At 36.9% G+C, this 27,559-nt stretch overlaps 1 protein-coding gene across 13 annotated transcripts in view; it reads right to left on the bottom strand.

The window, feature by feature from the left end:
• GPHN (gephyrin) overlaps positions 1–27,559 on the bottom strand; it is a 316,516-nt gene that overhangs the window by 72,870 nt on the left and 216,087 nt on the right. For 5 of the 13 annotated variants that reach the window (XM_041129406.1, XM_041129414.1, XM_041129394.1 and 2 more), the window contains one exon: positions 8,372–8,428. The exons of 5 other annotated variants lie outside the window; for them this stretch is intronic. In XM_041129406.1, coding sequence (XP_040985340.1) covers positions 8,372–8,428 — 57 coding nt within the window. Of the gene's footprint in view, positions 1–96; positions 139–8,371; positions 8,429–27,559 lie in introns of all 13 variants that reach the window. 3 more of the 13 variants (XM_030040768.2, XM_030040830.2, XM_030040775.2) reach the window with 1 other exon arrangement.

The following is a 27,559-nucleotide window of genomic DNA, read 5'->3' as shown; positions in this document are numbered from 1 at the left end:
CACAGTGCAATGCAAAAAAAGAAAAAAGAAAATAAAACAAAAAAAGTGTGATGGGCGAGCAGGTCGACTGTGTGAGAGAACACGTGCAAAGTATACCTCAGAAACACTATAGGTGGATGAGCACGAAGGGAGCCGAGCCTGGTTGTGCAGTGGGGAAAAGAAAACATTGTTAAAAAAGAAATGGTGGCACAATAAGGGTCTCAGAAGGTTTTCTGTATAGGTGGTTCCAGCACTGAGATAGTAGCAGGGGGTTCATTAAGTTTCCATGACCAGGTATTTCAGAAACTCCAAATTTATGCCTTTTAAGGTGGAAGCTTCTTAAAACAAAACAGTATTGTATTTATAAAATAGTAAAAACTAATGATGAATCTGAAGACAACTATCAATCCTTCCTCCTCTACATAACTGACAACACTATCCTTAGGACAATAAAGTATTCTAGGATGAAGCTTTACCCATCTCTTTAATTTAAAACTCTAAGTTTTATTCTAAGTTTTATTCTAACTCTGCAAAGGTTACAATGTGAAAACCCATTAGAGGCCCTATTCTTCTCTGTATCTATCTATGCTTTCAGATGCACAGAACCAGCATTTTGACAACGGAGGTTTTTCTTCAGTCTCACTGCCCCAAAAACCAGAATAACTTGCAAAGTTACATGACTAATGGCCACATATAGGTCAGTAGAAATCTGCAGATTATGTCCCTAAGCAATGTAAAGTGCTCTGATTTGTCAGGGACACTGTCCACTGTTGAAAGCTTTCAGCACAAACAAAAGTTAATTGGTAAAACTATGGTTTTACTGATTGCTTAAGAAACACCTTGTTTATACAAGATAACCATTTTTCTATATTATTAATCAGTGAGACATAAGTATTAAAAAAGGACTCTCCACTTATTTATAGGGTTTTTTTTCCTAACAAATCTGAAAATCCTTTCTTTTGTTGAAAACATTTCATGTTTCAATTACAAAGAGTAGTCTGAGGGTTTTTGGGTTTTTTTTTCCTCCTTAACTTTTGTTAGATTAATAATAATCTGATGACAACTGGCTGTGAAGAAAAAGCAGCCTAATAAATAAAATTTAAAAAGACATGGTTCTTAAAATGCATTCAAAATCTCCTCTTGATTTTTTCCTAGGGGTGGAAAATGAATTATGAGAAGCCCCAGCAAAACTTCCTTAGACTTCAACAAAATTAGTATCTGTACAGCAGTTTGGATACATTTGTGGTAAAGATGAACCCAGCAAGAATTCCCACATAAATTATTAGTGACTACTTGCTGACTTAGGTATTATGATGGACTGAGCAGAGAACATGGTACTCATAAGAAGTCTCTCATGAATATTCTTCAATCTCAAATGTGTATTTCATAAGTCTTCATTGAAATATAAAATACCACTTCCAGGAGAATTCTACAGTCACATTTATCTGTGTTCATTTCTGTCTCCATTATATACTTCTATACAGCTGTTCTTTCTTCGCTGAAAATTTTTTTATACTCTGAAAATATTTTTGTTCCTTTCTAGCATTGTGTATTTTGTTTGCTCTTCTGGATAACATCACTAAGGAAATCTGAATCAATTCACATCTTAAATGTTCACACGCACTCAGCACTTTCTTCACCTGATGACATGTTTTCTTATAGTGAGATGATTTGCAGAAGGATTAAGCCACAAATAGAAAATTCCTTCAGACAAACAGAGTAGAAAATGCAGTTTTAAGAAATCAAGTATTATTCTTAAAGTCTATTTTGTAAACAAAAAAAAAAAAAAAGAAGAACAAGAAGACCGAACCCCTTCTCACAGAGCAAAAACTCTTTCTAGAAACATTGCTTTGAAAGCTTTCTAAGAAAGATAAGGTGTGCTTTTGCTTAGAACAGGGGTTCTGCTATTCACCTAAGACTTCTGGATGAGTCTCTAATCAAGATTCTCATCAATAATGTCCAACCATTGTTCTCATGGTTTGTCTTGCAACAGCATGGAACAAGAAGAAACTTTAGCTCCGGTTTTGCAGGTGAGGATCCAAAGAATGCAGTAACAGCAAGAAACATCACAGCAGCAGTTTTTTAAGCATCAGCAACTAGATAAACACAAACAACAATGATGAGGTTTGGAATCGTACTCTGCAAAGTTTGGAAGAACTTGGCTCATCTTGTCTACTCCTCACCCTAACTTACAGGGGGTATGCTAGACACTTCTCTACTTCTTTAATCTTCTCTTAGACAACTGCTGTAAGTAGAATGCTATTATCTTCCTTGTCAAATTATCCTGTGATCTAATTATCCATATTTTCATTAATATCTAGGCTAAACTTACCATTTAACTTCAGTCTTACTCCTATTAGTATTTAACCACTTTAAATAATATTGTATTTTCTTTTTCATAGTTCCAGTTGTATAGAGGCAAATGAATTCCCTTCACTAAGATACCTGTATATTTTGTTTGCCTATGCTCAAACACACACAATTTTCCTTAACCTCTTAATCTCACTCATTCTAAATTCTTTTTTTCTTATTCATACATGTATAGACTCTCAATTTACTTATGTCATTTTCTCATAATGATGAAATCAAAGGTATGCTCAAGTGTTCTAGTCTCAAAACTATCTAATGTTCTTGAGGAAAGGACTATGCTCATACCACGCTTCTGCACATAGTGATTGCTGTTTATTTTCAATAGGATCCCACAATGAGACTGTTTAATCTGCTGCACACTGATCATTTCTATGTCATTGCTTTCTTTCTAACTAGTCTCCATTTCTGAGCATCTGCCTGATTTCAGCATTTTGTAAGTGTATTGCTTCTGTGTTACTGAAATTAAATGTCAATACTTTTCCAAGCTCCTTTGATGATTCTGCAATCTATCACCTACTCTGCTTACAAATTGCTGTCATATATGAACTCCAGTGATTGTCCTTATTCTGTATGCTACCTGACAACCCCTACATATTAGGTTAGGTGAAGCTAACACGCTAACATTTGAGCTTTCCCCCCCATGAACATTCAAGTTAAGGGGCCATGTTGTCAGTCACAGAAACTCCCCACTGTGAGAATGATTTTAAAAGAGCTATACCTATTTACACCAACTGAGAATCTGGTTCAAAGGCTGTAAGAGCAATTTGTTGTTAGTCTGAGGGCCTCACTGGCTTGACTCAGATCTTTAATAATGGAATATTTAGACCAAGAATAAAAGCCCCATAAATGTAATCCTTCATCATGATCAAAGGCGGCAGGTACTTAAAGTAAGACAGAACACACTGCATGGAGGAGACTCTAGAGTCTGAGCGATACAGTTCTGTATGAAAAATGATAATCCTGGTTTCATTAAACATCATCCATGGACAGTATTTGGCCTCTGCTATGAATTCTGATAACATTTTTCTTGCACAAAACCAGAATCTTTGATTTGGAACCATGCTGGTCAAAAGCCACATAAAAATTGTTTGGCATATTACTTGGGAACTCTGTCTAGAACTTCTATACTTAGATTTAATTTTTCTTCTGATGGGCTTTCCATAATATTTTTCTGCAGAATTTAAACTTGCATTTAAAATTCTTAGCCTGCACAATTACAAAAAAAAAAAAAAAAAAATCTTCAAAACACAGATTGAAGCAGTATTGTTCTGTTGAATTTCAGCTGAACTTCACACTTTTAGGAAGGTATCAATTTTAGCAGGTATAAGAGTTCTAAAATATAAACCAGTCAGCTGTTTCACTGTTGATAATGTCAGTAGCTAATACACTGATTTGCTACTGCTACATTAATTTGAACAGTAGGGGAACGCTAATATGTCCAAGTGATAGAAGACTAATTTTTCTAAACAGTATTTAAGTTCAGCTTCAAACACTGGTCTCTGGGAGGGGTCAAAGGATTAAGCCATGAGAAGAACTGGAATAGCTGCAAGGAAGATGAATGAAGATCTCAAGAAGAAATGGAAAAACAAATCTCAGGTCAGGATAAATTTTTTTGTGAATGGTTATGCGTTACTGCTGATACTAAAAGTAGTGTTTTAAAATGAAAACTACTCAAACCCCCAAACTGCTTAATTAACTCAAATTCTCATGTTTTCAGTGCAATTTTATTTTAAATATCTGGCAGGCTTTCTAAACTTTTGGTGGAATCTGGGATATTCTGCAGAATTCCAATGTTTCCTACATATTTCCAATAGCCTTTGAATTTAATCTGGAAAGCATATCTTTGCAATTCATTCTGGAACAAAGGTTCCACCTTAATAGTAGACACAACTGTGCAATAGCATTTCATTTTCACTTTTGGGGCTGGCCATCAGATACTATATGCTCCCCCTCCCACACCATTCAATACATTTGCCATGTAGGAGTATTAACAACTTGCACCTAAATCCCATTTCAAAAGCAGTATAGAAGACATGAAAATTATTTTAAAGATGAACTATTAACAGATCCCTCATTATTTTCTTTCCAATTGTCCACTATTTAGTAAGGATTTGTTCTTTTCTTTGATCAGTCATTTGTATATGGTTTTTTTAAAATGTTGCCTTATCTAAAACATCCATTATTACAGCATGAATCAGAGCGGCAGTGACAAAGCAGGAGATTTTAGTTATATGTTATTATACTCGCAATGTGTCCTGCTTGTTTTAAGAAACTTGAAGAGCATATGCAGAATATATGGAACATTTCTTAGTTCACAATCTGACTTTCTTACATTGTGTAGAATACGGCCACGAAATAACAGATATAGTGGCATAGAGGAACAGGACAATTTAATGACAACTAATTTGTCATGGCTAATGTGGTCACAGCTTTTCATTTGAAACCTTTCCCTGTGACATTCTGTGAAATAACGTGTGATTAGAACACCTTTTTTGTAGTACAAAGTTTCATGGCATAATTTTTTTCTGGCTTTACATTAATTCACTAGTACTAAATCATGAAGGAGTCTAAAATAAAGGAACTTGCTTTGTCTTGATTATGACTAACAAGTTTGCCATCGAATCTAAAATATCCCACAGTTTATTCCCCCAAAAACTTGATTCTTAAAGATTTGCCAGGGAAAACATACAGTCCTTTAATCAAATTTATTTTATAGAAAGCTGCAACATATTAGCAGCTCAATCTCCTTGTATTTGACCTGCAAAAGATTATAAACTCGGGGACTTCTACTTGACAATGAGCAGAAATCAACTTTATGTCAGATACATAGCTGGATATGCAAAAGCATCCAAAAGGGGTAAAAATTATCAAATCATTATCATTACTAAAATTACCTTGCACTATATAACAATAGTGGATTATGCATTAGAATGATAGTGCTGAGAATGACAACAGTCATAGTGTATGGAAGACACACACAGGACATGAACCTGAAGAAATTATTCTGAGGTTCTTCACTGGATGGATGTGCAAAGGGATAAATGGTTACTAACTTTCACATCTACCATGCTCACAACTGTCCCTTTTTTCTAATTTTCATTATACATTAAATTATGTGGCTTAAACTCACTTCTGTAGAATTGCTGAAAAGCTGATCTTAATTTTTGAGGTGAACTACTAAACACAGTACTGTTGTCTGTACTGTTATGTTGGACTTGACTTGCTTTATTCAATATTACTGTGAAAAATGGGCAACTTTATAGGGGTGTCATGACTGATATACTAGATCCTAATCCTTTTTTCACAATTTTTTTTCATTACAGAACAAACCTAACGTATAAGAAATATGCTGCATAATTTTTTGTATTAGTCTGCCAAAAAAACAAGCAACAAAATTTGCATAGCAGGCATTCAACCAAATATTAACCTATTTTGTGAGTTAAAATAGGGACCCAAAAAGATTAAAGGCAAAGACAGAGGTACATGTGAACCTATATGCTTTTGTGTTACCTTCCATCAGCCATAGCTTTCAGTTCAGGCAAGGCTATCAATCACTGGCAGAAGGTATTTTTATCCTTTAAATTAAGGATATCCATTTTATTTGTTGCTAAGTTTAATGTTCAGGCAACTTTTAGATATGCAACTTCAATTTTGGAAAGGGATCTTTTTTAGTTGCTGTAAAGCCAAGCAGTTTGATTAGCAGTCATTAAAATGTAGTAGGATATTCTTTTAAACAAATCCTGTCAATTAGGTCAGGTTTCTCACACACCTTAAAATGAAACCCCAGCTAGAAAAGAAAGAAAATACAACGGGAGAAAGAGAGAGAGAAAGAAAAAAGATGGGGATGAGAGGACAAACCAATCAGATTTGGTGTTACCAGCCAGCGGAAGTTTTAAAAAAACAGATCACCGAGTGAAATCGTACATTTACTCGGAGAGAGCATCCTTTGACATTGCCTTCTAGGTGATCTCTGAGCTCCTCCAGCTTTCGATGGAGCTACATGTAAACATCAGAAAATGAATTGAAAAAGCAACCTGTTCTCTTGTCACGCTTTTTTTCCCCCTTTTTTCTTTGTTTTTGTGGATTTTTTGGTGGTTTTTTTTTGTTTTAAATAAATCATAGAATAAAACATTTCTCACTGCCTCTGGCAAAACATTTCAAGACATCAAACTGCCTTGAACAACACAGACATACAAGCTTAGTAAACTTGGAATCTGGAAACAAGATTTTTTGCTTGATTAACATGGCTCTTTTTTCAGTACAGGAAAAAAAAAGAAAAATCAAGGGACAGATCATTCTAAAGCTACTGAATCTCTGCTACATTGTTTATTTATTTATTTATTTATTTGACTGTTTATTGGTAAGGCTGTGTTCTAGAATTTATTTCAATCAAAAAAAACTTTTTAGAGGTAAATTTTCACGTTTGAACATCAATTAGGATTTCCCATTTTCTATAAGGATATTCATACAAGATTTTGTGTCTAAATATGTATTTTGGGTCATGAAATCAAATCGTGGGCAATCATATACAGAAACAATAATCCTAAATTAGGTGTCAGTGGGTGTTCATAAAAATAATAGGTGAAGCCCACCACCTAAATAAGCTACGTCTTCTGCATATGTATATGCATTACGCATCTAGAATTGTATAGGATGACCCGTTAAAATGCACAGGTCACAGTAATTACATACACATTTTTCAAAACCAGCATAGAAACTGTGGCTCTCTTGTATTTTCCTCCATGTGAATTCAGTGGTCCTGAATGTCTCCCACTGAAAAAGTGTCTCATTCAGGTACCGTGCTCTTCTTATCTACACTGTAACTAAAACCACTTCCCAAAACACAAGATGAAAAGATAAAGCCTCACAGACAGTGAGGAATGCTACAGATGCCTCTAGCTATAACTTGTATAAACACATAGCAACTGGCTTATTTTTCTATGCTGAGATCAATTCAAATGGTGGCATTACTGGAAAGAGGTGCATTCCCCTCCCCTTCTTTATGCTCAGTGAAATAACATTTTCACAAAGAGCAGCTGTAGAGCAGTGTTAGAGAACAGAGAGGATGGCTTGTCCTTGAACAAAGGCAATACACTCACAAAACCAAAACAAAAGATCAAAAACCAAGAAGACAGGAAAGGCAAGGAGAATGCAGAAGAAAAATGAAATAATTAGCGCTTGAGAAGGTGCTAAAAGGAAATAAAGTGGGAAAAAAGTGAAAAATAGGATGGCTGAAAAAGAGGCAACTGTTGAGATGAAACCTTAACAGAATGGCTTGGACTGCATATGATCAGCATCTTGGTATAGATTACATCCTGTGTGTTAAACCATTTATTAGGGTGTAACACTATGCATGGTGGGCACTGATTTAAATATCTGCCTGTTCTGTTAAGTATTTAATATAGTAAATACTTCAGTATGTTCGTACAAAAATAAAAAAGGCAGAAGGGACTAGTTATTAGCAAAACAGTGGCTCCATTCTTATTAGCCTCACATGAATCTCTCTCTCATTTCCTCTTTATTTACTCTGATTTTTTGTGATTTAAAGGCTAGATATACATGAACTATTCAACCCTCTTGTAATAGTCTTTTGCAGAATTAAATGCAAAAAGTGTGAGCACTATAAAAGTTTAATTATGTTTCAAGATGGGAAGCAGTAGTCTGAAGATGAGTAAGTCACTTCTCCATGTAACAGGCAGTTAAGAGACAACAAACAACATAGATCAGAGAAGTGGTTTAATCATGATCACCAAATTACAGGCACTTCAAGAAAGTTGTTACTATATCTTATTTGTGGTGACATTCAAAGCTAACTGTCAGCCTGCCTTCAGTAGGTTGTTCTATGTGTAGCACAGAAACAAACAAAATATGACCCAACAGCAATAAGAATACTGAAATAAAAATGATGGGATGGTGAGAAATGGAAAAGCCCCTTCCCTCCCTCCCCTCACCTCCCCCTTCAAAAGGAAAAGTGTAGGCTATAGAAGAAAACTTGCAAAATAAATGTTAGAAACATATTTACTTTGAGGGATCCAACTCTACTAGCAACTCCTTTGCTTTCATCCGGCCGTCTAATTTGCTACAATGGGGGAAGATGGGTAAAAAAGACAGAAGAATAAAGAAAAAGTAAACTTAAAAAAATTTCCACACAATCAGTTAGCAGTACATGCAAGACATCAATTTGACTCTCTGAGACACCTCTAGAGGACAAAGACACAGACTCTAATTTCTGGAATAAATGATGCTTTATCATGGCAGTTTAAACTTGCTTTGTTGATAATTTGTATTTCAATATATTACCAATCTGGCACATATGTTGCATGCTGAATTCACTAACATTTTTGACAGAATACATGTTACTTATCTGATTTGGATATGAAGAATAATGAAGTCCTAAAACTCTAACTGAAGAAAAAACCACCCTATACCTTCTACAAATCATATGATCATAGTATGCTATAACTGGGAGTATCAGGCCTGGCAAGTATCATGACTGATACCTGACAGAATGCAATACAGATTCCTATTGACCCAGGCCTAGAGATTTTAGCCACTGCTATGATGATTCCCAGTTAAAAATTATGCTGCCCAACCAGAAAATTTTAATGCCAGACCAACATTAGATTTTTATTTTAAATATACCACGTATACAACCTCTCCCCCAACTTCTCCCACCTGATTACTTTTCCTTTATTATATACATTTTTTTCCTAGGTGATGCAGAGGATGGAAGAAACGAATGAGGTTGCTGTTCAAAGGGCTTTGTATTGTTAGAAGCATGTAAAATAGAACATTCATTTACAGCAATAGTTCTTTTCAGAATTGCTGAATCCAGTAAATAAACCTCTTACTGATAAATTAAACTTGTGTTGTGTCATTTGAAGTAGAGAGGAAGACGACAATAAAAATGACTTTAGAGATATCCTTCTAGTCTGAGTCAAGACTGAATTGAAAGTTTTTATTATCTGATGGTTGTTTCACAGCTTATGTAAAACAACGTCCCACACAACTGAGGTGAACCCTTTCAAAAAACATTAACTGTCTTTTCTTTAAGAAATCTCAGCAAGGAATCCGAAGACTGAAAGAACCATGGAAATTCAACTACGCTTTATGCTCTCTGGAGCACACTAGCAACAGCACAAGTTAGTTTGCCCTGTTTGTTTTTACCTGACGCATGCAAAATGGAGAAATTCATATTCAAAACACAGTCAGCTGAATGTTTTTTTTACTTGCACTCGATTCTCAAGAAAATAATGCAAATAAGCAATATATTAACGATTTAAATATTAAGTTCTGATAGGATGTCCGCTAGTAAAATACACTGGAAACATTTATGTAGATTGTTGCTTTCCTTCCCTGGTCTTACGGCATTAAAATAGCATCTGTTTTGAACTCTCAAGTGAAACACCCACATTACTGTTTTCATGGGACTCCAAGCAAATCTCCAAGCAATTCTAGTATACTGACCAATAAAAAACTGTCATTCTTAAATAAAATATATCTCCTTTAGAAGACAGATTCAATTAAAATATATGCAGTTGTAACCTAGTTGCTGTATTTTTCCTAATTTAAAAAAAAAAAAAAAAAAGAAAGAAGTCTCAAGAGGGAAAAAAGATCCTTATTTGAAAAGAAAACAACAGGAGTTAGAGCAAAGATACTTGGCCCAATATCCTGGTTGAGATATTACCAGTCCCAGACAATAAGACATAATCAAGTAGAACCCCAAATCATGTCACTAATTTGAAACTTTTTTTCAAAACTAATATATTTAATTTTGTTTTGAAAAATAATACAAAAAAACCAAATGCTGATAATTGCACATAATGACATGGAACTAGGACATTAAGAAAAACACTACATACCACAGAAACTTGAGGAAAAGTTGTAAGTGACAGCATTATGCATTGCCCTTCAGGGAAAAAGTTTTTCTTCTGTTACTTACCAATGTGGGTATTGTGGCTGCTCAAGTTGTGTTGAAGATTTAGCATTCAGTCAGAAATGAGATTGGAGATATTAGAGGTGCATGTAACTGACATTATTTACTCCTTCTTTCTTAAAAATATATAGAGGAATACACATGCAATGTGTACATTGTGAGCGATGAAATTATAAATGCTTGAAAATATAAATTACAAGGAGATAGTCTAAGGTCAACTCTTGTTTTACATCCATGGCACAGTTAATATACATGATAACATGTTTTCTGCAGGAACCTGGCAGAATGCAACTTGGATGCTTCTCAAGGGATGAATCAGAGTGATATAAGTATTGCACAAACTATACTACATCTGTTCTGGGAATGAAATAGGGTATTACCAAGAAGGCAAGGGACAGTAGGAATAAAAAAATATTTTTTTTTCACGGCAAATGCCACAGAAAGGAATTCAGGTATATCCTTATCTATCACTGGTCAACTCCTGTACAATGTTCTAGAAGTTGACTGATAAACTAGTATTTCAGAAAATGGCATGGATTATACACTCCTTGTTTTTCAGAAACTCAGCCATACACAAGAACCCCATCATAGATGAACACTTGTAGCTGGAAAAGATTAGAATGAAAGATGTGCACGTAAGTGTTCTAAATCAAAAGAACGTATACTTCTGACCCCATCGGTCATCTGTGTCATGTAGAAATGAGTCCTGTAATTTTTCTATTACTCATTTGTAAAATGAAAACAATACTTCTAAGCAAAACATAGGACTAATAAAAAGACCCTCAACAGTGACACTGAAAACAAATTTTTCTGCCTCAGGTTTTATGATTTTTTCTTTTATACCACAACACAAGCTAAATAAGTAGATTAAGAGATGAGGCAGGAGCAACACTAAGTAGTTATTGGCAAAATGTTACCTGAAAGACGTGAGGGTTTTGGAACATTCTGAAGGAGGAGAATGAAGATACTCAGTGTAAGGAAGGAAGAAAGGTGTCGTGTAGGGAACACTCCAGGAAACTGGCAGGGTATAATGCACTGACAGTTAAGATCAATGCATTATATTTACATCCCCTTTTTATTCAGAAGGGAATAATAGTAGGAGTTAGTAGCTGAAGGTTAGCCACAGGTGTCCCTGTCCTGATATCTGAAGAACAAGGTGGAGTTACAATGGGAGTAGAATGAGAGAGGAAGCCAGTGGAAGAAAACTTAGGAAGGAGGGAAACCAGAACCAAACAGTGAGCAAAGAGGAGTGCTCAAGTATGCTTAATGGACTTGTTAGAAGATGAGTGAAAGACTTAGGTACCAAAGAACAGACATTTAATGTTTTCTAAGCAGAAGTCTTGCGTATGGTTTCATTATTATTCCTCTACCTTCTAATAGAACCCATAAGAAATGTACCTGTTTATCTTCATCCTTGATTTTACTCCAGAAAAAAAGAATTTAAAAGACCTAACCTTAAATATATATAAACAAGCAGTTATAAAGAAAGAACAGCTCTGAACAACTAGCTAATCTGAGATTCTGGCTTTAGTTCGATTTATTTAAAGGAACAGTTCCACAACAGGAGAAATAGCCTCAAACACTTAATACTATCCATCTTAGACTCCTTCCCTTTTCTGATAATATACCCTGTTCTTGCTACCCTAAAGTTTCCCCGCTTACTGCTTCGGACAATGAAATTAGAACTTTGCAGGACCTAAAGCTTTCAGAAATGTGTTTTCACATCCACATTCACCAAAAAGCCATACCTCTGTCAGACTTTTTTCCAAAATCCTGGCTAATAGATACAGTTTTAGAAATCTGGAGCACAACTGTGCCTATGATGCTCCTCCTTTGGTTCACTTCCTTCAGCAGAATTCCACAATATACTCCAAATCTGTTTTTCTTTTTCCCCCAAGGGCTGTTCAACTGACCAAGGCAAAATATGGAAGAACAACAACAGGATAAAACTCTCCCCAGTCCAATGTAGCTTAAAGAGATATTCTATGATTCAGTGAAAAGGCAGGTGGATGTATAAAAACAACATTAAAATGATTTTAAAGATAAATGCATTGAGAAGACACATTAAAAACTCACAGAAGAGAAACTAAATATAAATCACAATATATTCAAACAGCCCCCACATGAGGGGCTTTGAAAGAATACAATAAAGTACAGGGATATTTAGGAGCCATCAGCGTTCTGTTATCAAAAGCTTGGAGGTTCCTCAAGTTGATATAGTGTATTCAACTAAAGAAGAAGGGGGTCCAGCTGATGAAGAGAAACCATAAAAGCTATACTATGCATATTATTACACCATTCTGTTCCAGAAAAATGTTCTTGAAATCTCTCACACAAATTCTCACACAGTTCATATTAACAGAAAAACTTATCTCAAAAGTATAACCCAACTGGCAATGATTTTCCATCAGCTGGCCAAGAACAAAAAACTTTATGTATTGGCCAGATCACATAAGTGAAGTGAATCCAAAGGAGATTAAATCTTATGAAGATGGAAAATGCTTTTTCTGACCCTTAGCAATGATCATCAAAGTTCACGGTATACAACAAACTGGCGATAAGTGAAGGACAGTGACATCCAGAAAAAAAGGAATAAACTGTAAATATTCCATGGCTGGCAAGAAGTCATTTTAATTAGTGAAATATTTACATACTGCTTGTCAACAAATTTGACGTTGGGGACTGTGACTGCCAACATCCAAATATTATATAATAAAATACTAATATGGGTCGTATTTTTTACAACCCTTACTTGACTGATCAACAGTGGAAAATTCTGATACAGAAATATGAACTCCAACTACCATTCTCTTCTCTAATAAGAACAATGCTGTACATCAAGTGAGCAGTTTCTACTGCTAACAAAGAGCTTAATATATTTTTAATATTGCAGGAAATCAATTTCTTTTAAGTTAAAAAATGCATTATGCATAACTTTTACATTCATGCATGAAAAATAGACTTGCACTTGCAAGTATTTTTACTTCTGCAGTTTTAGGCCAGACAAACACCACTTAGATGGGGCTTCCTAAATAAATGGGGAGTATTTTCAAACAAAGGGAATACAAGCTCCTATAACAAAGACATACATTCTCAACCAATAAACATATTCACGCCTATGCATTATACTGTAGTATGGCATAAATGTTTTATTAGGGTTGCTGCACTTCCTGAAAATGGTAAACCTACAAAAGCATAATGTATATGAATGCTAATGAATGCCAATAAAACATCATTATCATACCATCACAAATTTTCTTCACACTACCCACTTTTTTTTTACTTTAAATTATTTTTTTAAAATGGGCACTACTACTCACACTGTTCCATGTGCAGATTAGGGAATAAACACAGAGCAGGTGGACCAATCGGTGGTAAAAAGTAATGCAATTTTCTTGCAGTTTTGGAGTTTAGTACATTAATGTCACCACTAGATCAATGCTCTGTTAACAAACATAATGGCAAAGCTAATGTAACCATGTCCTTATACAGGAGATTTATAATACACTGGTTATTTTACACCAACGTGTGGCAGCCTAGTAGTTTAAAAATATCTATTGACTTCAGTCAAATTTAATGGTCAGAAATCAAATCTAAAAGTTGGTAGGTAAAATGCACAGCCAGGACAAAGCAGACTACAATAAATACAAATATTACATATTATGTCACTATTCTTAGTTAAGAATTTAAACTGGAGCTCTGGGCATATGAGAGTTGGGTCCTTACTTTCACTATGCAGTTAACAAAATACACAGGCTTTACGTTGCCCAAGACATGAAGAGATTGTAATGATGAGTAACAAAACTGAATGGCTACTCTTGGCAAAGGCATGCCCAGCCCAGCGTGAATTGTATGGAAACTGCAGAAAGGGCTCCTTCTCCGTAAAGAATGCTGGCAATCAGAAGGCTTAATTAGCCTGCACAGAGCTGTGTGCTATTGAGACCAGACTGCTCCATGCAAACTGATTGAGAATAAGTTCAAGTATTTTATGCTTCACTTTATTATATAGGGGACACATATGCACAAACATATAGGAACCAAGTTTTACAGTAGGGTTTCGAGACCCAGCTTGTCTCAGAGCTTTCAGTTGTACAACTCTCCTGTTACATAACTGAAGTTCCCCAAACCTTTCTACCCCCTCAAGGCTACCTTTCTCCCCATTCTTCCAGACCATAGCCCCTTCTTTTCTCACAAAGCTATTGCTGCCTCCTGCCTCCAAGCTACCTCCTACTCTTCTCCAAACCACTCTAAGCCCTGCAGCCCATCACTCAGGAGCCACAAATACTGCTTTGCTCTATAGCAGACCTCTACCACTCAACCTTTACATCCAATTTCTCCTCAATTCAATACTTTCAATCCTCTCATTTCAGCTGCACTTTGAACATTTTTTCACTGGCTGCTGGCACATTTTGCTCCCTGCCTATGCCTGCAGCCTCATTTATTCTCTGGCTTTCCCCACAAAGGAAAGCAGAATTTGCACCTCATGCTCCTAGTAGAGCTTTTAAAAAACTAAACACCTGTTGCATATATCAGAAATCTGTCTTGGCAAGCAGGGAAGAAGTTCATATTTAAGGAAAACATAAAAACATGCTAAGTCCTAGGTGGTGAAGTTTTGAATTCTTTATATACGCCTTTCTCAAACTGACAATTCAGTTCTGAATGTGCTGCTCTTTTGCCTTGTTGTCCTAAGCTGAACTGAAGTTCTAAAAGCTGCAGCATATATAGGGCTGTTCATATTTCAGTGGAGCACAGTGTCCTTTAAAAATTTCTAGACACTAAGCTAGCTCCTATCAATGATACCTTGGTGGTCACGGTGAAAGTTGTCGAATCAATGAAGTCACTTAGAAGTGACCTGATGGTGGGACAGGTAGGTTATAAATCAAACCAGCTAAGACATTTGCTCTCTTTGGTCACTTTTAGCAGCAAAACTAAGGGAGAGATGTTTGCATTTGGGCTCAGTGTAACAAGGAAGATCCCATCTTTCTGGAAACAGACAGGCCAGTGGGACTTTAAAGGGAAGAGTAAACCTCTTTGAGGACAAGTGCACTTAAGGTTTGTTCTCAAATATCTGTAATATCCTGTATTTTATCCTTTTGACTAGGCAGGGCTGTGTTCGGAAAATCTGTGTAAAACTTCTTAGCACATGTATTTCTTCACATCTATGCACCCCGAAGAGTTCAGTGGTGAAAGAGAAGCTGAAGGGTCGGTAAGGATACTGGGAAAGGGTGTATCCATTAAAGCTATAGGAAACACATAACTTAAGCAGTGACATGATAACCTCAGAAGATGAAGATAAGGTGGAAAGATCCAGGATTCAATTCACTTTGCAGAAGCTTAAAACAGTATGACCTTTAAGTGGCTAGATACTAACAATAACCTGGGAAGTGACCAAGGTCAACCTTTGCCCACACTGTTGGTGCTGTCGAATGAAACCATTGTCCAAGGAGGCTGCCCAGGAACTTCATAAAACAAACAAAGCGTTGCAAACAACCGCCACACTAATGCATAGAACTCCTTGCTCAAAGGCGTTCCTTACATTTTGAAAAACTATTTTTAAAAGAAAAAAAGCAGTCTTAATAAATAAACTGTAATGAACGGTGCAAATTTGAAAGAGAGATTGCCAACAGCTGGTTTGAAATCTTGCCAAACTTGTTACTGTTTCTTAAGGGATGAGTTCCATAAATGTAGTGTAGGGCATTCAAGTGGGAGGCCCAGTTTCCAACACGGTCATTGGAGAGACATTTGTTCCAAATGAAAGTGCTTTGAATTTCTCACCTTAAAGATCCCTCATTTTTCATAGACTTTTCCTGTAAATACATTCCTACACTCACCACTATTGTTGGTTTAAATAAAAAGCTCTTCACTGAAATATATGCAGGTTTCAGTAAATGTAAATATCAATAAATGCCTACAGAAATTCTTGTCCATGAATATGCAATGCTACTGTGAAAGTGATCAGAAACAGATAAATAACAACTTTCTTTCCTTTAAAACAAGCAAATATGCAACTGAAACCTAATTGAAGAAATCAAATTCTACCCTATACATAAATGCCCCTTTTAAAAAGATAATATGTAATTTGCCTTTTAAAATGAAACTAAATTGGTGAGCAAAATAGAAGCAATTAATTTCAGACATTAAAGATAAATTTTGAGTGTAATAAGTATGGGGATTCATTTGAATCATTGTCATTACTATTAATAATCTAAAAATATTCTAACACCTAATCTTGAGGCATCTGTGAATGGCGTATCTTCAAGGTCACACAATTTTGAACTCACATTTTACGATGTCATCAAAATTTTGTCATGATTTGTGCTGCCACAGTTTATTAATTTTACAAAGGCAGAAATGTAGAAAAAATGAAATACGATTTTCTTACACAATCTCTTCAAGGACCAAACAAAACTAGTTAAACTGATTGCTGACGTTCAAAATGGGACAATTCGCTGGAGCACTACGGTGCCTTCTCCCTTTTCCTGTTGCACACAGAAAATAAAAAAGGGAGAACGATCTATAATCAGTATTTTACTAAACAAAAAGTGGCACAACTGAGTAAGAATTTTCTCAAACACAGGCAACGCGCTTGGCACATACTAAATTCTCCTTGCAGATCCAGAATACAGAGTTGGATAAGCATTGACCTAAGCCTTACATGAATTACAAAATAAAGGGCTTCTGACATACATTGTGAGGAAGGAGGTAATTAGAGGGGTAAGCAGTCAAAGAAGTTGAATTTAACAGGATGAACTGTATCAACAAATTTAAAATGGCTGTTTATAAGAAGGCTGGACAAAAGATTGTGACAACTTGTTCTTTTGATTCTAAAACCCATTACCTTTTCCATCACCTTTGTTTTCTTATTTCCTAGCACTGTTTGTTGATGCTTAGTGATCGTTACAATTTACCAGGACTACTTAATGGAACAGAACTGGTATGTTAGCGATTACAATAATGTTTTCCAACCTTTCTGGATAAATTGGCTATAGGGCTTACCTCATCTCATTGCTTAATGACTATTGTTCATTTGAGGTACTCTAAACTGTTATTTATTGCACTTAGAACAGATAGAGTGGAACTACACCAAAACAGCAAGTAAAGCAGCATTGACATAGTGCACAGATATTCCTCTGGTATGGCTGCATAGTACTTAGGCTTAGCTGTGATAAAAGATTATGCGTACGCACGTACACACAGATTATTTTTTTTTAAAAAACAATAATCCTAGGGAATAGAGAGGCACAGAATGAGGGTTACACACACCAATAGGTGTAAGTGAGAGCATTAGGCCACATACTAAGTAGGATGAATGTTCCCCTCTTCCAGCCAGGAAATAATGCATGGGAACTTGGCAGAAGAATGCGAAAGAGAAAGCATCTTACACCTTTTCGTCAAAACCTTCTGGGGAAATACTTGCTAAAAATAGCTACAGTTCAAAAACTTGGGTAATCAATAAGATGTAAGAACCTACATAATGAATGAAACTCTCAAATTCTGATAGCACTTGCTCAGGCTAAGTCCTAAAAGACAATGTCTTGTCTTTTCTGTCCTGGGAAGACAAATAGATGAATGACTATATTCACATTAGTAGCATTGCTGTGCTGACCTATAAATGCAAGGGCAACATGATTCTGAGAACCAGCTTTTTGTAAAAGAGAAAGCCTATCTGCTTGGGCAAAAAAGATACCAGAAACAAGACCTTGACATAAAAGAATTATTACAAAAAATTCTCAGAATTTGTATAAGGTCTATGCCTCCTATGTCTTGTAGAAGGTATCTTGTAAGCTCCATGGAAACCAGGAGATGACATACACACCTTCTAGAGTAAATGGTCTATATGAGTCTTGCATTCAGGCTCAATTTGTTTTTTAGATAAACAACTAACTTCTTGGATAGTTGTTTTTGTTACCACATCAGACCAAAAATGACTTTGCAGTTTTACACTATTAATGAAATTGCCTAATTGCTTGACTACATGAAGACAGATTTGCTCTCAAATGAGAAGTATTTTTAATATGGATGCAATAAATCCACTCAATTCAAATAAGACTGATCTTGAAAAATACCAGCCAGAGAGCCTGGCAGACAAAATAAAATGTTAAGTACAAAATGGGGTTAAAGGAATTTAGAACAAGGAGTAAAAGATTCCTTAAACATACAAACAGAAAAAGAGAAAGTAGAAATGCTATCATTTGATGTTCGGAAGACATCAATGGTAAATTAGGTAATGAAAAATAACACCTTGCCTGATTTTTTATTAGGGATGATAGTACACGATATGGGAACAAAGGCAATGAGAATTAGTATAAAGCTGTATTATGTTTGATGAGGCAACTGCTCTTACAAACAGATGAAATGTAGGACAGGAACATATAGAAGTAAAAATAGAATTGTTGGGAGGGCACGGCAATTGCTAGTTGGAAGGTAACAATATATTTTTCTGAAAGAGGAACAGGAGGAAGAGAAGTTATGAATATAGTTTGCAAATGAGTGATGTAGAAACTGACCTTATCTAGTATTTTCAATAATGATTTTGACACAAAAGTTAGGAGTGCTCTCAGATAAATATGGGAGGCATCATCATTACAGAATATTGAAGTAATCTCATCAGCAGGTATTTGATAACATTGAAGATTGCTGTAAAAGAAATGGAGTGAAATTTAACACAAAGTTCCAAACTAACAAGCATCTTTGCTACATGGGCAAGGACTTAACAGTTGGAAAAAAGACAGAGATTATAAATCCATTGTACAAAACACCAGTAAAATCTCATATAAGCAGATATACAGTTTTGATCACTCAAGGTGAATTCTACAACAAATGCAGGAAAAGACTTTTGAAGTAGTCTTCTTAAAAAGGATGAAAATGAAGGAGTTTGACTTAGTTAATTCATAAAAATGAAATCTGAATGTTTCTATACATCCCCTTTATAAGTCTATCTGAGGAATGAATAGATGATCAAGAAAAGATAGGCCTAAGTTGAAAGGCCAACAGTGGCATAAAGGCATCTGAGTGCAAACTGACCAATAAGATAGTGAGGTTCTAAAACAAGGCTGGAGACGGCCATGCTGAGAGGAAAACTATTTTTAGTTTGCCAATCTTAGATGGTATTACATATTACAACATTAAATAGTATTAGATATTACCCGTAATAGGAGATAAGATTCACAGAACCAGGAGGTGCCATAACTTTGAACTCCCTTATCTCCTAAAAACATTTTCAAAGGTGAAACTGGACTTCAGGGACTACTAGTACAGTCACTAAAGAATCTACAGCTTGAAGGCAATTCCATATTTACATCAGCCATGAGAAAAACAACATCTGTGCTTTAGATTCTTGCTTCTCTCTCACATCTTGCGTCAGGTAGATGCTACCTACTTCTGTGATGGCACCAGCGAACTTTTACTGCAGATGATACATTAACCACAGGAACATGCATGCCTTGAAAGAGCTTTCCTGGTCTAAATTTCAGTTTTGGCTCCTGCGAACACATAACTGCTTGCTGTTGTGAGACTGCCACCACTTTTTACAGCACTTTGGGTTGCATGTGCACATGAAATGGAATATTATTATTATATTGCAAATCTGTAGAAGCATGATACGGTCTCAGGATGTGACATGTTCAACAGCAAGCTAGTATAGACTTCTGCCTAAGAATACTCCTTGAATAACTAACAGATATGTTAAGAGTGGTAGAGAAAAAATGGAAATGTATGGATGTGGAAGCACCAGAAAGCACAGCACAAGGAATATAAGAAAAACATGTCGATGACATACAGATTAGTAGTTCATTTAGTTCATAGCACTTCATGTAGCTTCTGGGGACACTCAATCAGTAAAACAAGACAACACAAAATGATTTACAGAGCCAAACAAAGAGTTGAGCCACTGAAAGATGGTGTTGGAATGATCAAAAGCAGGTTCAGATGAGGAGAACACAGGACAGCAAGCAAATCTTACACATTCAAGAGGTGGAACCAGATGGAGAGACAAATATCCCCTTAATTGTCAGCTCCTAAAGAGTATAAAAGGCACATCCAACACTGAATGGATACCAGCGTAAGAAGAAACCTGGAGAAGCTGTGGAGGACTTGATAGCTGGTGCCTCACATCCTATACATCATTCCAAGCAATCCTGACCAGACCAGGTGGGTACACCTACATGAAAGCCTGAATGCTGGACAGACTACTGAATCCATGTATCTTTGTGCTCTTCAGTATATGAAGATATGAAAGTGTGACTGAAATCCTTTTTGTTTTAAAATAACATCATCTACCTCTCCTATAATATCTGGCATTGAACTTTGCTACACTGTCATTAAATTATTTACTATAATAAGAAAGAAGCAACTAGAAGAAAGAGGATCATTGTCTATCCTTGCAAGTACGTTTTTGAAATTTCCGATCCTTTTATGAAAAAAAGAACACAGCAGTAAGTGATGTGGATTATTTATTATGTCAATAGTCAGTGAAGGAACGGAAGCAAGCCTGCCCATACCCGAGCTGTTGATTAAGATCAGGTTAATGTATGAATGGCTGAAATTACAGATTAGCAGGGACTGAGATACTAAGAAAGATGAGCAGCAGAAAACCAAATTCCTGCAAACAGAACATATGGCTATATGAAAATTCAGCACACAGATGCATAGTTTTACTCCTGAAACCATATTTCATAAAGAAACAAAAATAAATTGGCACAGGTAATAAGAACTAATATCCCCAAGGAAATGAGAATGAATGGAGATGGGAAGTCAATATTGCTCCAAGAGACCAATTCCAGCAAGACATCAAAATGATCACCAGGCACCAACAGTCTCAACAAGCATCAGTGACAAGACCAGAACTAGATATACTGAAAATGGATCTAGCAAATATTTCTGTAGAAGTATATTCACAGTAATTTCTAAATGAAGAAACTGGATGAAAGACACATGTAACTACATTGCTGTTTGGAAAAAAAAAACCCAAACCCAAACAAAACCCAAACCCCCTCATCTTGCAATATATCAGAATTCAAACCACAGATTTATTTTGGATAGGAACTGAAAAGGTGTGGGTAATGAAACTAATGCGAGGAGGATGCACATCTTTTCCTTTTCTTAAAGTAATGCCAAACTGAAGTTATCAGAATTTGAAAAAAAAAACCTCTTGGCATTTGAAGAAAGCATAGTAATAGACAAAACCTCCGGCTCCCAAAGCTAATTGAAAAAAAAACATTTCAAGGAGGAACTGAAAAGCTGATGCAGCATAAGCATACATAGATCAGAGCTCATGCAATGCATGTGTGAGCTGGGATGTCTGTACTGAAAGATTATTCTCTTCTGAAGGGATACACATGCATAATAGCTACAATTTGAAAAAATAATTATTTTCAGGGAAAGACTGAGAAGCTTATTTCTGACATGTTTGAAAGTTTCAATGGACTCAGGAAAAGAACGGAATTCCATTGCTTCATAAAATACCAACTGGTTACTAAGAAAGAGAAATGTAGGGAAATTTTCCACATTAGAGCTTCTTCATATAGAATCATAGAATAGAATCATAGAATCATTTAGGTTGGAAAAGACCTTCAAGATCATCGAGTCCAACCATCAACCATGCCCACTAAACCATGTCCTGAAGTACCCCGTCTACTCGCTTTTTGAATACCTCCAGGGATGGTGACTCAACCACTTCCCTGGGTAGCCTATTCCAATGTCTGACAACCTCTCAGTAAAGAAATTTTTCCTAATATCTAACCTAAACCTCCCCTGCCGCAACTTGAGGCCATTTCCTCTCATCCTATCACTAGTTACTTGATATAAGAGACCAGTACCCACCTCACTACAACCTCCTTTCAGGTAGTTGTAGAGTGATAATGTCTCCCCTCAGCCTCCTTTTCTCCCGACTGAACAGCCCCAGTTCTCTCAGCTGCTCCTCATAGGACTTGTGCTCCAGGCCCCTCACCAGCTTCGTTGCCCTCCTCTGAACACACTCCAGCAACTCAATGTCTTTCCTGTAGTGAGGGGCCCAAAACTGAACACAGGACTCCAGGTGCGGCCTCACCAGTGCTGAGTACAGGGGAACAACCACCTCCCCGCTCCTGCTGGCCACACTATTTCTGATGCAGGCCAGGATGCTGTTGGCCTTCTTGGCCACCTGGGCACACTGCTGGCTCATATTCAGCCAGCTGTCAACCAGCACCCCCAGGTCTTTCTCTGCCGGGCAGCTTTCCAGCCACTCTTCCCCAAGCCTGTAGCGCTGCGTGGGGTTGCCGTGACCGAAGTGCAGGACCCGGCACTTGGCCTTGTTGAACTTCATACCATTGGCCTCAGCCCATCGATCCAGCCTGTCCAGATCTCTCTGTAGAGCCTCCCTACCCTCAAGCAGATCAACCCTGCCTCCCAACTTGGTGTCATCTGCAAACTTGCTGAGGGTGCACTCAATCCCCTCGTCCAAATCATCGATAAAGATATTAAACAGAACAGGGCCCAACACCGAGCCCTGGGGAACACCACTTGTGACCCACCGCCAACTGGATTTCACCCCATTCACCACAACCCTCTGGGCTCGTCCATCCAGCCAGTTTTTCGCCCAGCGAAGAGTACACTTATCCAGGCCACGAGACGCCAGTTTCTCAAGGAGTATGCCATGAGAAACAGTGTCAAAGGCCTTGCTGAAGTCAAGGAAGATAACATCCACAGCCTTTCCCTCATCCACTAGGCGGGTCACCTGGTCACAGAATGAGATCAGGTTGGTCAAGCAGGACCTGCCTTTCGTAAACCTATGCTGACTGGGCCTGATCCCCTTCTTATCCCGGACTTGCCATGTGAGTGCTCTCAAGACAAACCGTTCCGTAATCTTCCCCGGTACCGAGGTCAGGCTGACAGGCCTGTAGTTCCCCGGATCCTCCCTCCGACCCTTCTTGTAAATGGGAGTCACATTGGCAAGCCTCCAGTCCTCTGGGACCTCCCCTGTTGACCAGGATCACCGACAGATGATGGAGAGTGTCTTGGCAAGGACCTCTGCCAGTTCCCTCAGTACTCTTGGATGGATCCCATCGGGTCCCATAGATTTGTGAGTGTCCAGATGGCGTAGTAGGTCCCTAACTAATTCCTCCTGGATTAAGGGGGGTATGTTCTGCTCTTCATCCTCACCTTTCAGCTCAGGGGGTGGAGTACCCTGAGGATAACTGGTCTCCCTATTAAAGACTGAGGCAAAGAAGGCATTAAGTACCTCAGCCTTTTCCTCATCTCTGGTTGCTACGTTCCCTTCTGCATCCATTAAGGGATAGATATTCTCCTTGAGATTATTTTTACTGTTAACATATTTGCAAAAACATTTTTTGTTGTGCCTTACAATAGTGGCCAGATTTAGTTCTAGCTGAGCTTTTGCCTTTCTAATTTTCTCTCTGTATGATCTAACAGGATCCCTGTACTCCTCCCAAGTTGCCCGCCCCTTCCTCCGGAGATGATAAACTCTCCTTTTTTTCTTGACTCCTAGCAAAAGCTCCCCATTCAGCCAGGCTGGTTGTTTTCCTCGGCGGTTCAACTTGCGGCACATGGGAATAGCCTGGTCCCAAGCCATTAAGATTTCCTTCTTAAAGAATGTCCATCCCTCCTGGACCCCTTTGCCCTTCAGGACCATCTCCCAAGGGACTCTCTCAACCAGTGCCTCGAAGAGGCCAAAGTTTGCCCTCCAGAAGTCCATAGTGGTGGTTTTGCAGACCACCTTCCTTGCCTCACCAAAAACTGAAAATTCTATCATTTCATGGTCGCTAAGCCCAAGATGGCCTCTGACCATCACACCTCCCACCAGACCTTCCCTGTTTGTAAACAACAGATCTAGCAAGGCTCCTCCCCTGGTTGGCTCACCTACCAGCTGTGTCAGGAAGTTATCTTCCACACACTCCAGGAACCTCCTAGATTGTTTACTCACTGCTGTGTTGTATTTCCAGCAGATGTCTGGAAAGTTAAAGTCCCCCACGAGGACAAGGGCACACGATTCTGAGACTTCTGCCAGGCGCTTGTAGAATGATTTATCCGTCTCTTCAACCTGGTCGGGTGGTCTGCAACAGACTCCCAGCGCAATATCTGCCTTATTGGCTTTCCCTCTCATCCTCACCCATAAGCACTCCACCTTATCATCAGAATCGTGTAGCTCTGTACAGTCAAAACATTCCCTAACATAGAGAGCCAGTATAAAACAGGTCTGAAAAGTAGCTGATTCTATCAATTCAAGAATTGTTCTGGATGCTCTGGATTGGTATAAGTAGCCAATTTCCAACTACTCTAACATCCTTCTTTAGCCCTGCTATAAACAGTTCTTGGGCATAACGCAACAAAGAGAACTGGATTTTGGCACTGCTACACTATTTAATACAGACTCCAGTTACCAATGAATATGGTACTACTTGAAAAACAGATATTCAGTAAATAAAACTAAGTCAAGTAAGCACCTCTACTGAAAGTCAATGTTCAGCTTAAACTTGATGACACAAGTCTTTATTCTGCCTCTCCAGAGAACTGTTGATGGGTCTATTTTGGTACTAACAAAAACCCGCAAAACACTACCCCTATATTTTTCAACCTTCCTACAAAGTGAATCTTCCATTTTAGAAAGGATTTTAGTAGACTTTGCTTTTATTATTTATGATGTATTTGGCTTTTTTTGATATCCCAAGCATACCAAGCTGCTTCTTTCTTAGTCACAATGTCTCACTTTTGAAACTGTGGCATTTAGTGTTTTTAACTAACAACAATCAGGGCTTTTAACCAAAATGTAAACTAAAAATGAGACTTGTTAGGACTCAATCATCCACATGTTTTGCCAGGACAATACAGTTTAACCGATGAGGAAAAAAGACAATGATTATATGGAAAACATTCTAGTATCTTAATTAGTAATTGATTTGAAAACCACTGCTGCACTGTACTGAGGAGAACCTGGGAGGATACAGTAGATTGACATGCATTAGTAAGCAAGATTCCTCACCTTAAGGCAACTCTGGCTACTTTCTACTCCAATATACATTCACTCAGCATCTCTTTTCACTAAATATAATTTTTTGTAATCCTGGAATGTGCACTGAAAAAAAATTAAGAGGAAATAAAGCCCGGAAATAATCAAGAAAACATTGGAATTTTTAGCAGGATCAAATATCTAACTAAGCCCGTGTGTCTATACACAGCTACCTGTTTTACAGGAAAAAGCAAGAAACCTTGCAGTGCTCAGACTGTGATTTCACCTACCTAGATCATCCTAAGAATTTAAACATCCTTTCCACTTTTCCATGCTCCTCGACCATATCACAGCTAAATAGCTGTGCCAAAGCACTTGCTACTTACTCAAGCAAGTTCCTAGGTAGAAAAAACTATAGCATATACAAACTTAATAAATAAAAAAGAAAAAAACTTTACTTGGGAATTTAGTGTATGTGTACAAACTTTAAAATGTATTCACATACTTGCCATATTGTTTTCACCCTGATGACCACCTTAAGAAGAAATAGTAGGAATCAAGACAACAAAAATAAAATTTAACGCACTCAATGTACACAAAATAGCTACCGTATGGATAAAACTACAGCTTGCCAAATTATGTCTTGAACTGCATCTTATTATTAACTAAGAATTTCTGGTAAGCAACCTGATCTTCTACTGGAAAATACTGAATATTTCTACTGAAAGATTTTTAACAATAATTGATATAAAAGGATCTTCCCAACTCTACCTGCTCCCATCTGCTAATGTCATTACTTCACATAGTAGCTGTATATTAAAAGTCACAACACTAGACTGAAGACATAAATCATAATTAGGTTTAGTATTAATTTGTAACTCATTTGTCTGTGTGGAAAACTTGCACCAATGAGCACATTCAACATTTAAAGCTATGGTTCATGACAGAAGGTGTTCGAAGCACCATTTTTCATTGGTAGCAAGCATGAGAGATCATTGAAATAATAAAATATTTTTTGCCACAGAAATAATTCTCATCAGCCTCTTTTTTTTTTAAATGTTTAATGTATTTTTCTAGGCTTTTTCGTTTCAGAGATTCTCTGCAACTGAAACATTTACATAAATTACAAGTATCATACTTTTTACATTAGGAGTATTAGGTCTCTAGTGAATGTCAACTTACTAATGATAAATATAACACTTCTTAATACGAGACAGCTATAGAAAGTTACAGAAAGCGATCAACTAGCAGAATTAAATGTACTATGCTACAAAGAAGGTGTGGATGGAGTGGTGGATAGATGAGATGACTGTTCTGCTAGAAATGAAAAAACTTCTGAAAAATAGCCTTGCTTGCCCATTTTAGCTGTAAGATAGAGCCTATATACTTTTCTTATGTAGGAATTAAAAGCTATCTATCACAACTACAAATATGTAAGGATGTAACTTAACACCACCGAGGGTTTTGTCTAATTCAGTGTAACTAAAAAATGGATAGCTAGGGAAGGGACAGATATCCAGCAAGTAAAGTAGAGAGAGACTTTTTCTTAAGCAGAATATAAGGAGTGTTGGGAATGAAGTAGCAGGATGGAAAAAGAAAAAAACACTCTCATTTAAACAAGTTCCTCAGGATCCTTCACGATCAAAGGTAACACTGAAAGAAACTTTGCATATTGAAGTGGAAGAAACTGAACATCAGTGAGACTGATGATCTTGCAAAGTGAAATACTTTGAACACCTCTTGTCACTGAAATGTATTCCTGGTGATAATTGAAAACCTGTCCTTGGTCTTTTGTATCTGCTTCATTTGATTTTGACGCACAACACTGCCAAAAATTAAATATTGGTTACGTCATTTATGTATGGAAGAAGTGAAGACTTCAACTTGAAAGCTGTAATTTTCTTTTATACTAATATCTCCCTAAGAGTAGAACAAAATTAGAAGTTTGAAGGAATGACTCAGTCATTTGCTCTGGATATATTCTTTTAAGTTATCTGAAGTTATAATCTAAAATCTTATACTGTAAGTTTAAAAAAGCCCCAAGAGTCAACATTAATGCAAACACAAAAAAATTTCTCCGTATTTGTAAAAGGTATTTACACTAGGTAGTGTATTGCTTTTGTATCTGAAAAGAACATTGCATTTAATTTCATGAAAATGCCAACCACAAACATACACAAAAATATAGTAAGATCTTAGAATCTTAGCAGCTACTGGAAATGACAAGAAAAACTGGCAAGCCACACTGTGTCATCCTAAACTTTTGTCATGTGAGTAGTCAGCAAATTCATCTAACCTTGTTGAGAAAGCAGTAAAACTTTGAAAAGACCAAA

This window comes from Aquila chrysaetos, chromosome 2, assembly GCF_900496995.4.
Source record: "Aquila chrysaetos chrysaetos chromosome 2, bAquChr1.4, whole genome shotgun sequence".
NCBI lineage: Eukaryota > Metazoa > Chordata > Aves > Accipitriformes > Accipitridae > Aquila > Aquila chrysaetos.
This window is presented reverse-complemented; position numbering and strand designations above follow the sequence as displayed.